This window comes from Pan troglodytes, chromosome 4 (genome assembly GCF_028858775.2).
Source record: "Pan troglodytes isolate AG18354 chromosome 4, NHGRI_mPanTro3-v2.0_pri, whole genome shotgun sequence".
Taxonomy (NCBI): Eukaryota; Metazoa; Chordata; class Mammalia; order Primates; family Hominidae; genus Pan; species Pan troglodytes.
The window spans coordinates 80,454,419-80,467,136 of NC_072402.2; the positions used below are offsets into that span (position 1 = coordinate 80,454,419).

General features: G+C 45.6%; 1 protein-coding gene and 1 non-coding gene across 16 annotated transcripts in view; one reads left to right on the forward strand and one right to left on the reverse strand.

The window, feature by feature from the left end:
- Window positions 1–1,453: 1,453 nt before the first annotated feature.
- MTMR12 (myotubularin related protein 12) overlaps window positions 1,454–12,718 on the forward strand; it is an 83,134-nt gene continuing 71,869 nt past the window's right edge. For 11 of the 15 annotated variants that reach the window (XM_024356647.3, XM_024356648.3, XM_054685108.2 and 8 more), the window contains exon 1: window positions 1,468–1,717. In XM_024356647.3, coding sequence (XP_024212415.3) covers window positions 1,637–1,717 — 81 coding nt within the window. In that variant the 5' untranslated portion in view covers window positions 1,468–1,636. Of the gene's footprint in view, window positions 1,718–12,718 lie in introns of all 15 variants that reach the window. The other 4 variants (XM_054685109.2, XM_054685110.2, XM_517831.8 and 1 more) reach the window with 3 other exon arrangements.
- LOC112209403 (U6 spliceosomal RNA) lies at window positions 4,706–4,812 on the reverse strand. The gene has a single exon (XR_002944131.1). It is a non-coding gene; the product is annotated as a U6 spliceosomal RNA (small nuclear RNA).

Genomic DNA, 12,718 nt, shown 5'->3' on the forward strand with positions numbered 1-12,718 from the left:
TTGACAAAGTCTTTTATTATCAAACACTCAAACTTATTCCTTACTGCCTTGTTAACACTTGATTTGACACTTTTTTTTTTCTGTTTGAGACAGAGTCTTGCTCTGCCACCCAGGCTGGAGTGCAGTGGCGCGATCCTGGCTCACTGCAACCTTGGTTCAAGCGATTCTCGTGCCTCAGCCTCCCGAGTAGCTGGGATTACAGGCGCCCGCCACCACACCAGGCTAATTTTTGTATTTTTAGTAGAGATAGGGTTTCTCCATGTTGGCCAGGCTGGTCTTGAACTCCTGGCCTCAAGAAATCCACCCGCCTCAGCCTCCCAAAGTGCTGGGATTAGAGGCGTGAGTCATCGTTTGTCTCATTTTTGTTTACATTTAAAATAATAAACCTTGAGGTCGGGCGCGGTGGCTCACGCCTGTAATCCCAGCACTTCGGGAGGCCGAAGCGGGTGGATCATCTGAAGTCAGGAGTTTGAGACCAGCCTGGCCAACATGGTGAAACCCCCGTCTCCATTAAAAATACAAAAATTAGCGGCATGGCGCGGTGGCTCATGCCTCTAATCCCAACACTTTGGGAGGCTGAGGCGGGCGGATCACGAGGTTAGGGGTTTGAGACTAGCCTGGCCAACATGGTGAAACCCCGTCTCTACTAAAAATACAAAAATTAGCCGGGTGTGATGGCAGGCGCCTATAATCCCAGCTACTCGGGAGGCTGAGGCAGGAGAATCGCTTGAACCTGGGAGGCAGAGGTTGCAGTGAGCCTATACTACGCCATTGCACTCAAGCCTGGGCGACAGAACGACACACACACACACACACACACACACACACACACACACACACAATTAGCTGGATGTAGTGGCGGGCGCCTGTAATCCCAGCTACTCAGGAGGCTGAGGCAAGAGAATCGCTTGAACCTGGGAGACGGAGGTTGCAATGAGCAGAGATCGCGCCATTGCACTACAGCCTGGGCGACAAGAGCAAAACTCCGTCTCAAAAGTAAATAAATAATAAAATAAAAAACCTTGAACGTCATCGCTGTAAGTTGGGAACTCCTATAGCAAGATTCCATACATCCCATTTTTGGACGTTTTATTCCAAAGACACAAGCAAAGGGAAGAAAACGACTGCCGTGAACCACTGCTAACGACAACTTGGTGACTGCAGGATCATTGGACGACGGTTTTATCCTCGCCATCCAATCGTTGGAAAGTCCGGAGAGAACGCTCTCTGGATTGGTTGGAGGAAACATCTCTCCAAGTGCACTCAAGAATGGGTTGGGAGCGGGGTTCGGCCGGCAGCGCCTCGGGCCAATCAGAGAAAGCATGAGGGCGGGCTCTGCCGCAGGAAGGTGGTGAATCTCGGCGGGTCCAACTCTCCTGACGTGATGGGGGGGCGTGGCCTCCAGTTGCGGTCTCCCGGCTCTCTGGGCCCGCGCGCGGGGTGGGCGGGGCCCACGGGCCTGGGCGGGGCGAGCGGTGTCAGCGGCGGAGCCGGATGCGGGCGGCATCGCGGCGGTCGCGGCCCTGGGGATGGGCGGAGCCCCAGCCGCTAGTGCTGGTGGCCGCCGCTGCTGCCCCAGCTGGAGCCCGAGCCGCCGCCTCTGCGTCCGCGCGTCGCTGCTTCCCAGGGCGGCGGTATGCTGGGGAAAGGAGTAGTCGGCGGTGGCGGCGGCACCAAGGCCCCCAAGCCCTCCTTCGTGTCGTACGTACGCCCTGAGGTGAGGGGGCGCCGCGCAGGCGGGGCGTCGGGCAGGGGCGGCCGGGGCGAGGGGCGCCGGGAGCCCCTTCCTTGCAGCGGGGAGCGCCGCGGAGCGCTTCCTGCCCTTGTGCCGGGCGACGGGGCAGCCAGGCGGGCTGAGGCCGCAGGAGCGCGCTGGGGCCTCCGCGCGGGCCGGAATGGGGACCCTGGCGCAGGCAGGCAGGTGCCTGAGCGCAGGGCCCGAGCGCTGGAGGCTGGTGGAGGGGCCCGAGCCGAGAAGGGATTGCGGCCCGGAACGCCCCTGGGGATTCTGGAGAGGACCTGGGGTTGTGGGCACTGCTGGGAGGGGTAGGGCCGTGGGTCGGAGCCCCCAACGGGGCCTGCTCGGAGCCCGCGTGGGTCCGTCCTGCCTCTGGACTTTCTCAGTGAGCCCAGAAGCCCGCCGGCCTCCGCTGCCTGCGTCTGAGTGCCTCGGGTGCGGCTGGCGGGATGCCCTGCACCTACGTCCGCCTCCCGTCAGCGCTGCGGGGAGAAAAGGGGGTCGGCCTGGCCTCAGCCAGTCTCTGCTTGTCTCTCCCTTGGGAATTCTCCGCTGTCGCTTCTTTCTCCTCATCCCCTCACCATCATCCTTTCCACCCACTTCTTACTCTTCTGAATCTTCAGGTCAAGAAATTTGTTCATTCATTCAGAAAATACTTCTCGAGCTCCTACTGTGTGTCAGGCACTAAGTGCTTGTGATAGACATCAGTGAACAGGACAGAGATCTCTGCATTCCTGGAGCTTATTTGAGGGGGAAAGGAGAAACGGGGTGAATTATAGGTATTTAAGTAAATTATACGGTGTAGTAGGAGGTGATAAATATCATGGGAAAGAAAAGAAATCTTTTTCCTCCTCGCAAAGGTGGCATTTGAGCCGAGACTTGAAGATACGAGAGGTCTGAGAGAAGAGTCGTCCAGGTAGAGGGCACAGCCCCCGGGAAGGTCGTGAGGTGGGAGTGTGTCTGAAGGGTTGGCGGAGCGTCAAGGAAGCCAGCATGGCAGAGGCCCATGGACAAGGGGGACAGTCATAGGAGAGGAGGTTAGAGAGATCAGAACTTGTAGGCCTTGCTCAGGGCTTCTTGAGCAATAGTTCTTAATCCAAATGCCTAATGAGAAGCCTTCTCGTTTTGGATCTGTGAAGGTTTTTTTCTGCCCTTCTCTCCAGCAGAAGTGCAGAAGCACCGCCAAATTTGTTGCAGATGTCTTCCCACCTCTGTAATGCAGAAGCACGTGGGCTGTGGATGAGAGATCTGATCAGGGACTGCTTCTGTAAAGACCACCTGGGGCCTGAGGCATTTGCATATGTATCTTTAAATTCAAGATATGTGTGTTTTCTCCAGGGGAGAGTGCTCTTAAAATGGGTCTTATTTTTAGTCCTAGTTGTAACCATTTCCTCTGTTAGCACTTGATGTGGAGTCAGGGTCATCTTAAAGTTTCAGCAGGCTTCCCTTGTGGTATCACATTTAAGCAATATGGTCAATTTCTCTTTGTGTCTTTTTAAAACATTTAGAAATTTAAAAAATTTTTGTGGGTATAGTAGGTGTATATATTTAATGGGATACATGAAATATTTCGGCTGGGCATGGTGGCTGACACCTGTAATCCCAGCACTTTGGGCGGGCTGAGGTGGGTGGATCACCTCAGGTCAGAAGTTGGAGACCAGCCTGGCCAACATGGTGAAACCCTAAAATTAGCCAGGCATGGTGGTGCGCACCTGTAATCCCAGCTACTTGGGAGGCTGAGGCAGGAGAATCACTTGAACCCAGGAGGCGGAGGCTGCAGTGAGCCGAGATCGCACCACTGCACTACAGCTTGGGCGACAGAGCGAGACTCCATCTCAAAAAAAAAAAAAAAGAAAGAAATCTTTGGATACAGGCATACAATGCGTGAATGGGGTATCCATCACTGCAAGCATTTATCCTTCCTTTGTGTTACACACTATCCAATTATACTCTTTAAGTTATTATAAAATATACAATAAATTATTGTTGACTGTAGTCACCCTGTTGTGCTATCACTTACTAGATCCTATTCTAACTGTGTTTTTGTACCCATTAAACATCCCCACTTCCCTTTCCCCTGCTACCCTTCCCAGCTTTTGTTAACCATCATTCTGTCTCCGTGAGTTCAAATGTTTTAATTTTTAGCTCCCACAAATAAGTGAGGACATGCAAAGTTTGTCTTTCTATGCCTGGCGTAGTTCACTTAACATAATGACCTCCAGTTCTGTTCATTGTTACAAATGACAGGATCTTATTCTTTTTTATGGCTGAATAGTACTCGTGTGTATGTACCACATTTTATCTATTCATTTGTTGATGATGGACACTTTGGTTGCTTCCAAATCTTGGCTATGGTGAATAGTGTTGTAATAAACATGGGAGTGCAGATTTCTCTTCCATGTACTGATTTCCTTTCTTTCTTCCTTTTTTAGAGACAGGATCTTGCTTTGTCGCTTAGGTTGAAGTACAGTGGCATGATCACAGCTCACTGTAGCCTCCACCTCCTGTACTCAAGCCATTTTCCCAAGTAGCTGGGACTACAGGTGCATGCCAGAGCACCTGGCTAATTTTAAAATTTTTAGTAGAGGTGATGTCTTTCTGTCTTGCCCAGGCTGCTCTCAAACTCCTGGGCTCAAGCAATCCTCCTGCCTCAGCCTCCCAAAGTGCTGGGATTGTAGGCATAAGCCACCGTGCCTGGCCCTGATTTCCTTTCTTTTGGGTGTATACCTAGCAGTGGGCTTGCCGGATCATATGGTGGCTCTATTTTTAGTTTTTGAGAACCTCCGTACTGTTCTCCACAGTGGTTGTATTGATTTACGTTCCCACCAACAGCGTATGAAGGTTCCCTTCTCTCCACATCCTTACCAGCATTCGTTATTGCTTATCTTTTTTGGATATAAGCCATTTTAACTGGGATGAGATGATATCTCATACTTTTTTTTTTTTTTTAACATTTAAGGGTTTGTTAAAAATATGAAACGCTTCACGAATTTGCATGTCATCCTTGTGCAGGGGCCATGCTAATCTTCTCTGTGTCCTTCCAATTTTAGTATATGTGATGCTGAAGCGAGCACTCATTGTAGTTTTGATTTGTATTTCTCTGGTGATCAATGATGTTAAGCACGTTTTCATGTACCTTTTTTGCCATTTGTATATCTTCTTTTGAGAATGTCTTTCAGATCTTGTCTCCATTTTTAGGTGGATTATTAGATTTTTTCCTATTGAGTTGTTTGAGCTTCTTACATATTCTTGTTATCCCCTGTCAGATAGATGGTTTGTAAATATTTTCTCCCATTCAGTGGGTTATCTCTTCATTTTGTTGATAGTTTCCTTTGCTGTGAGGAAGCTTTTTAACTTGATGTGATCCCATTTGTCCATTTTTGCTTTGGTTGCCTATGCTTGTTGGGTATTCTTTATGTCTTTTTTTGATAGAGCCCTGGTTGAAGTGCAACTGATCTTTAAACTTTTCTCTTCAGTGAAATTAAATTACAAGTGGAAAGTCTTCTGAAATGTGGCCAGAGTTCAAGAATGTTCAAATTCTTCGTCCACCAAGTGCACATGTTGTAATTAGACATGTTTCCCTCTTTGCCCACAGTGCCTGATGTATTTCCTTTGAGGGATAATTAGGGAAGGGGAGTGGTTCAGTCTCAAAATAAGCCTGAAGTGGTCACATTTTTCAGATCCTTATAGTTGGCAGCTTTGTTTTCTTGCATTAAAATAATGCTGTGCAGACACTATGCCTCGTGGTTGTAGTCTGACTCTAAACATGTTTTGTAACAGAGGATAAGGCTCTGTCCTAAATTGTGGATGGTTTTTTAAAAGATAAGGGTAAGGCCGGGCGTGGTGGCTCACACCTGTAATCCCAGCACTTTGGGAGGCCGAGGTGGGTGGATCATGAGGCCAAGAGATCCAGACTATCCTGGCCAACATGGTGAAACCCTGTCTCTACTAAAAATACAAAAATTACCTGGGCATGGTGGTGCATGCCTGTAGTTAGTCCCAGTTACTCGGGAGGCTCAGGCAGGAGAATCCCTTGAACCCAGGAGGCAGAGGTTGCAGTGAGCCAAGATCGCGCCACTGCATTTCAGCCTGGTGACAGAGTGAGACTCCATCTCAAAAAAAAAAAAAGAAGATAAGGGTAGGAAGGGGTGAGAAGGCAATGTATTTTTAAGTATATAGGTTTTGCCAGGTAATCATTTTACGGGAAATGCAGGTGAGCAACATCGAGGCATGGCTTATGTGCTTCTGAGAGCCCTGGGTCTGGTAACCTTCTGTTGGCTTACCCAGTGGGAGGAGTTCCTCAGGACACTCTTCTGAACTGTTCTCTCCTATTTCTACACTGCTTTCCCTCATGTTGCCTTTCTCTGAACTGCCTTGGTGTATGTCATGCTGTTGCTTCTTTCTTTTTTTTTTTTTTTTGAGATGGAGCCTCGTTCTGTCACCCAGGCTGGAGTGCAGTGGCATGAACTTGGCTCACTGCAACCTCTGCCTCCCAGGTTCAGGCGATTCTCCTGAGTAGCTGGGACTACAGGCGCGCACCACCACACCCAGCTAATGTTTGTATTTTTAGTAGAGATGAGGTTTCACCGTATTGGCCAGGCTGGTTTCGAACTCCTGACCTCGTGACCCGCCCACCTTGGCCAACCAAAGTGCTGGGATTACAGGCGTGAGCCACCCCACCCAGCCAACTGTTGCTTATTTCTTTGTATGGGTTTTGGTAGCTGGGAAATCTCAGTTTCTTAGACACCTGTTTGTTGGTAGATGACTGAGCTGCCAGAACAACCTTTATACCTTATGATGTAATGATACCTGTACCTGGTAGATGACTGAGCTGCCAGAACAACCTTTATACCTTATGATGTAATGATACCTGTACCTGGTGATAAGCTTGTTCTTGGCTGATCAGATAGGTTCAGCAGTGGTGGCCTTCAGTATGCCAGAGAATCTGTCAAGAGTCAGCACTTTGTGTTGGGAACAAAAGTGCTTAACTGGATAAAGTATTTTAAGATTATGCTTTTAAACACGGTGAGCTTATTTTTTTTTCCTCATGATCAGAAAGGACTGGCATTGGACAGCGTAAAATGAGGACGAGTAGTTAACTCTGACTTTTAAAATTGGCTTGCTGCCAGAGTAAAATGGATTCTTCTATCCTTGATTATTCTAAATCAGTGAATGTGACAGTTAAAACCATAATTTTGTATATAGGACCATAATTTAGGACCTTTGATTATGTTTTGAAAACTCTGCTCAGGGGATTACATGTTGGTAAAGCTAGTTAAGTGGGCAGCTGATGGCTCTGAAAGTTGAGATGAATAGGAGGGAGGGATCTGGGGCCATCTTGATGGTACCTGATGGCTGGTACCTAAAAACATCGCAGCACCCCCACCCCAGCCCAGCCCCAGACACAGGGTGCAAAGGATGTCGGTGCCTCTGTGGGGGGACCTGCTGGGTGCTGAGCTCTGCTCTAGGGAGGGATATGGTTATAGTTTGGGTACCAAATCCATCTTTCTTGTTAAATAAAACACCTGTTTGAATTATTTCAGAAGCCATAAGCATTCTTTGTAGAAAAATAAGGTACAGATAAGCGAAAACATTTTTTAAAGAACGGTTATAAACATAAACAACTCAGAGTGTATTCTGTACACTTCAAGTAGATATATGTGTAGGTATATATATATTTTAACCAAATTGGGATTAATATTGCTGATCATATTTTGTAATCTGCCTTTTTCACCAAAAATGTATATTGTAAACATCTTTCCATGTCAGTTGCTATCCCACAATGTCATTTAAAATTAGACCTTTGAAACTGGCCAGGCAAAATTTAGCTTTCAGAGGGTGGCTGTACTTGTACCCATTTTGTGGGTACAAGGGCTAAAATATACTTCCTAACAGTTTAGGTCAGTGTTTGACCTGAATGAACTAATAATAGTTAACGGGCACTTATTTGTGGATTTTTAGCTTTGGAAGAGAATTTAAAGATAATATACTCTGCCTCCATTATACTCATCCTCCATCATACAGATGTGGAAACTGGGGCCCTGTAAAATTTAATATCTTGCCCACAGACACAGTGTTATTGCAGAACAGAGATAAAAACTCTCTCCTACTAGCCAGCAGTGCCAGTGCTAAACCAGGGTCACATGAGCTCAGGAAAGGTTTTATTTAGATGTGGGAAGAAAAGTCAAGACAGATGAAGATTGAAAAGAGTAAAAAAATATATATATGGTGTTAATAGCTATTTTTTAATTTTTTCATTTATCCCTCAGGAAAAAATGCATTCTATTGCCTAGTTCTTATTTAAGGCCATTTCTTTTGGTCAGGAGAAGTGAATATATGATCCAGTAGTCCTCCCAGAGATATGACTGTGGGTATATACAAAATGAAAGTGAATAATTACTAGTATTTATTAGGCACTTCTGTGTTCCAGGAACTACGCATATCTCATTTTCCCCTTTCAACAAGTTTCATGAAGGGAATACTATTATTACCCATCTTTTTTGTTTTTAGATATGGAAACTGAGACTCAGAAGTTGAGTACCTTGTTTAGGGTCATGGAGTTTGTGCCAGGGTTTAAACTAGAGCAGTCTGATCTCGGGGCCCATTCTCTTATTCTTACATTTATGAATGTAAGGAATATTACTAGTGAAACATGCTTATATCATGATTAGCCTTTGTACACTAGAGTACTTCCTTAGTAGTGTTCTCTAGTAGCAATTTCTTTTTTGGCTTTTGCTAGATTGTCAACCAGGTAACTGCTGAGCAGATACAGGGATCTGTTGGTTGTTTTCATCTCTAGAGCTGGTGTTTTCGAAAGATAGAATTAATTAGTTCAGCACATATTTACTCAGCACTTGCGGTATCCCAGATTTTTTTTTTTTTTTGAGACGGAGTTTCACTCTTGTTGCCCAGGCTGGAGTGCAATGGCGCAATCTCGGCTCACCACAGCCTCCGCCTCCCGGGTTCAAGCGATTCTCCTGCCTCAGCCTCCCGAGTAGCTGGGATTAGAGGCATGCACCACCACACTCTGCTAATTTTGTATTTTTAGTAGAGACAGGATTTCCCCATGTTGGTCAGGCTGGTCTCGAACTCCCAACCTCAGGTGATCCACCTGCCTTGGCCTCCCAAAGTGCTGGGATTACAGGCGTGAGCCACCGCGCCCGGCCGCGGTATCCCAGATATTGTTCTAGGTATTGAGTGGGGATACATCAGTTTACAGAAAAGATGAAATTATTGGGATGATTTTTATTGGACCACTAACTTTGATGTCTTTGGCGGATAGATGATAACAAGAAGAGATTGGCTTGTCTTAAACAGACCTCCTGCCTTAGTCCTAGCGGTAAAAATAACTTTAAAAACAAAGTCTAGATCCTTTGCCTTCTTTTTTTAAGAATTCATAACCTGGCCAGGAGCGGTGGCTCACATGTAGTCTCATCACTTTGGGAGGCCGAGGTGGGTGGATCACAAGGTCAGGAGTTTGAGACCAGCCTGGCCAATATGGTGAAACCCCATCTCTACTAAAAATACAAACATTAGCCGGGCGTGGTAGCGAACGCCTGTAATTCCAGCTACTCAGGAGGCTGAGGCAGGAGAATCTCTTGAACCCAGGAGGCAGAGGTTGCAGTGAGCCGAGATCGCGCCACTGCATTCCAGCCTGGGCGACAGAGCAAGACCCCGTCTCAAAAAAAAGAAAGAATTCATAACCTTTTCTCCATTCTCAACTAATTTTTAAAAATCTCCCAGAACTCACCCAGCTAATTTCTTAATTGCAGAATATTCTCTTTGAGCGTGGAGGTCATTGGTAGGCCATCAGAAGGCATTAAAGGTCTCTCCAGAGATGGTCACTTTCTTAGCTGTGGCTTTAGCCCGATGATCTGTCCAAAGCTTCCGCTTTTTCTCTCCTGCCTGTGCTTCCTGCAGCATCTCCCTGAGTCTTATCCAACACCACACAACTTCTGCAGATGGAGCCTCAGAAAGCATCATGAGGCTCTGTCAAGCAGCACTTCCTGCAGCCTGATCAAACAGCTGCCACATGGACAGCCACTGTCTAAGAGCACATACTTCTGCACCCTACTTCTAGCTCGAACGTTAAAATCAGGGCTACCATCAGAATTTTAGGCTGTGGGGACCCCACGCTTAGAAGTTTAAAGTTCTGGATCTTTCTCTAAACATCTTAAACAGGATGTTGGGTGTTCTTCCACATTAAACCACCCTATGTGATGGTGTGCTTTGGAGAAAATTCCATTATCATAAGGGCTAAAAAACTTCCTATTGCTACAAAAAATGTATACCTTATTATGATAAAGACAATATAGTAAAGTTGCAGAGTTTGGAAGTTAGAAAAATAAAAGTGCCAATGATGGTACCTTAACCAAAGCAATGATTCCATTTATAAGTATGTCTGTGTTTTGTTCGTGAGTGTGTATCTCATATGGCTGCATTTCTTTTCTTTCCTTTTTTTTTTTTTTGGAGACGGAGTCTCACTCTGTCTCCCAGGCTGAGGTGTAATGGCGCGATCTTGGCTCACTGCAACCTCTGCCTCCCGGGTTCAAGCGATTCTCCTGCTTCAGCCTCCCGAGTAGCTGGGACTACAGGCACGTGCCACCACGCCTGGCTGATTTTTGCATTTTTAGTAGAGACAGGGTTTCACTGTGTTATTCGGGATGGTCTTGATCTCCTGACCTTGTGATCCGCCCGCCTCGGCTCCCAAAGTGCTGGGATTACAGGCGTGAGTTACTGCGCCCAGCCTATGGTTGCATTTGTAATTGTGTAAAAATTTATAGCCTACATGTGGTTGTCATGTGTGAAGATATTATGCTTGATCCATATTGGTAGATTATATAGGTTAAGTTTTTCCAGTAAATACCCACTCTCAGTTTCTCATCAAGTTGTGCTTGTGACTTCTGACGTGTTGTGTTTTTTTTTTTTTTGAGATGACAAAGAGGGCAGTGAGTTTGTAGCCATTGACAAGAGAACATGCAGGTTCTGAAAAGGGCTCAAGCTGAGATCTTGGCTTTGTTAGGATGATGCCCACGGTAGCCACCTGTGGGGGCCTACATGAGGTTTATAAAAAAGCAGTGGTAGACATCCCTGGTGGATGGAGTTTCGATCAACTACAAATTCAGCAACATTGATAAGCCAAAGTTGTCTCAGCCTAGCACCATGAGTTTATTCTCACTGAATCAAGTTTATGATGGATGAGTGCTATGTAAAAATGTCTTCTAAGCTTTCAAAATGAATCATTTGAAATAAACCTCTTGAGATTGGGAGGCAGGATTGAACTGAAATAATTCTTTTAATCTCTAATCTCCTGTTGGCTTTGGGAGGAGGAATAGGGGAGGTGGAAATAGAGAGGGATTCTGGGAGGGAGTACAGTGCTGGGAGAGATGGAAAGGCCTCAGGGCCTCACCCTTCCTTTATTCCCCTTTGCTTACCTCCCGTATCGCAACTCTAAGGAAAGCAAGAGCTTGTCGGTAGCTCTTCATACTAGCTGTAATGCCAGTTCCTTTAAGCTTCAGTTATATTTCTACCTCGAAAATGGGAATAATGATATGTCCATGTTATATAATAGGCATGTATGAACATTTATTAATATCAAATGCCATTATGCATGTAAAGCCCTTAGCACAGGATACTTAGATGTAGTTAACCTTTAAGAGATGTAGGCCATTATTTTGTTGTTATTCAGAAGTTTCGTCAGAGCCACTTGGATGGCTTCAGAAAGTGCTTAATCATTAATCTTGAGAGTGCATAAATCTTTCCCAGCTAAGGTATTAATAAAAGGGGAGTATTTTGTTGTGATTGTTGCCATGTTGTCATGCCAGGAAAGTTCCCTGTGTGGTAACTCTTTCTTAGAAAATTTTTTGCTATCTCTAAAAGTTTCTTTTCCTTGTTCCTTTATACATTTGCGAATGATTTGGTTATATTTAAAATTCCGATGTAATGAGAACACTTAGTTATTGACTTTTTTCATTATTAACATTTGGCCTTTGACATTTTGCTCGTTTCATTGTGTGGACTTATTTTTCTTCCCTCTTCCCTAATTTTTTTTTTTTTTTAATACGGAGTCTTGCTCTGTCGCCTGGGCTGGAGTGCATTGGCGTGATCTTGGCTCACTGCAACCTCCGCCTGCCGGGTTCAAGCGATTCTCCTGCCTCAGCCTCCCAAGTAGCTGGGGTTACAGGCTCGTGCTACCATGCCTGGCTAATTTTTGTATTTTTAGTGGAGACGGGGTTTCACCATGTTGGTCAGGCTGGTCTCGAACTCCTGACCTTGTGATCTACCCACCTCGGCTTCCCAAAGTGCTGGGATTACAGGCGTGAGCCACCGTACCCAGCCCCTCTTTCCTAATTTCTAATGGTCTCTCTTCAAAGGTTAAATTTTGTCCATTTATCACATCTCTTTAGTGGTTCATTTAAGATATGAGTAAATCAAATCAAGTAAAATCATAACTAGCATAAATAAAATCAAATTGTCTCTGAAACTAATACTCTCTTTATTTCAAAGGCAGTTGTAAAACCATGCTGTTTTGATTTCATATTTAAATGCTTTTCCTAAAATAATAGCCATCACTTTTCCCTCTCGTACCCTGTCCTTCATTTCCTATAGGCCTGGCTGGTGCACAGGCTTTCAGAGGTGGCATGCAAAACCTCAGTTGTTTTGGGAAGGGAGGGATTTCAGCCGTAAGATAGGGCTTATGTATAAGTGGGGGCAAGGGAAGCCCTGGCCACAGTGATGAAATATGTTGAAGATGACCTTCCTCTTGTGACAGATTGCCAGCTCCTGTTTCAGACAATGTTTTTTGTTTTTTGTTTTTGTTTTTGTTTTTTTGCTTTTGCTAAGAGTTTTTTTGTTGTTGTTTTTTTTGTTTATTTTTATTTTTATTATTTTTTTTTGAGATGGAGTAGTCTCTGTCACCCAGGCTGGAGTGCTGTGGCACAATCTCTGCCTCCCAGTTTCAAGCGATTCTTGTGGTATCTC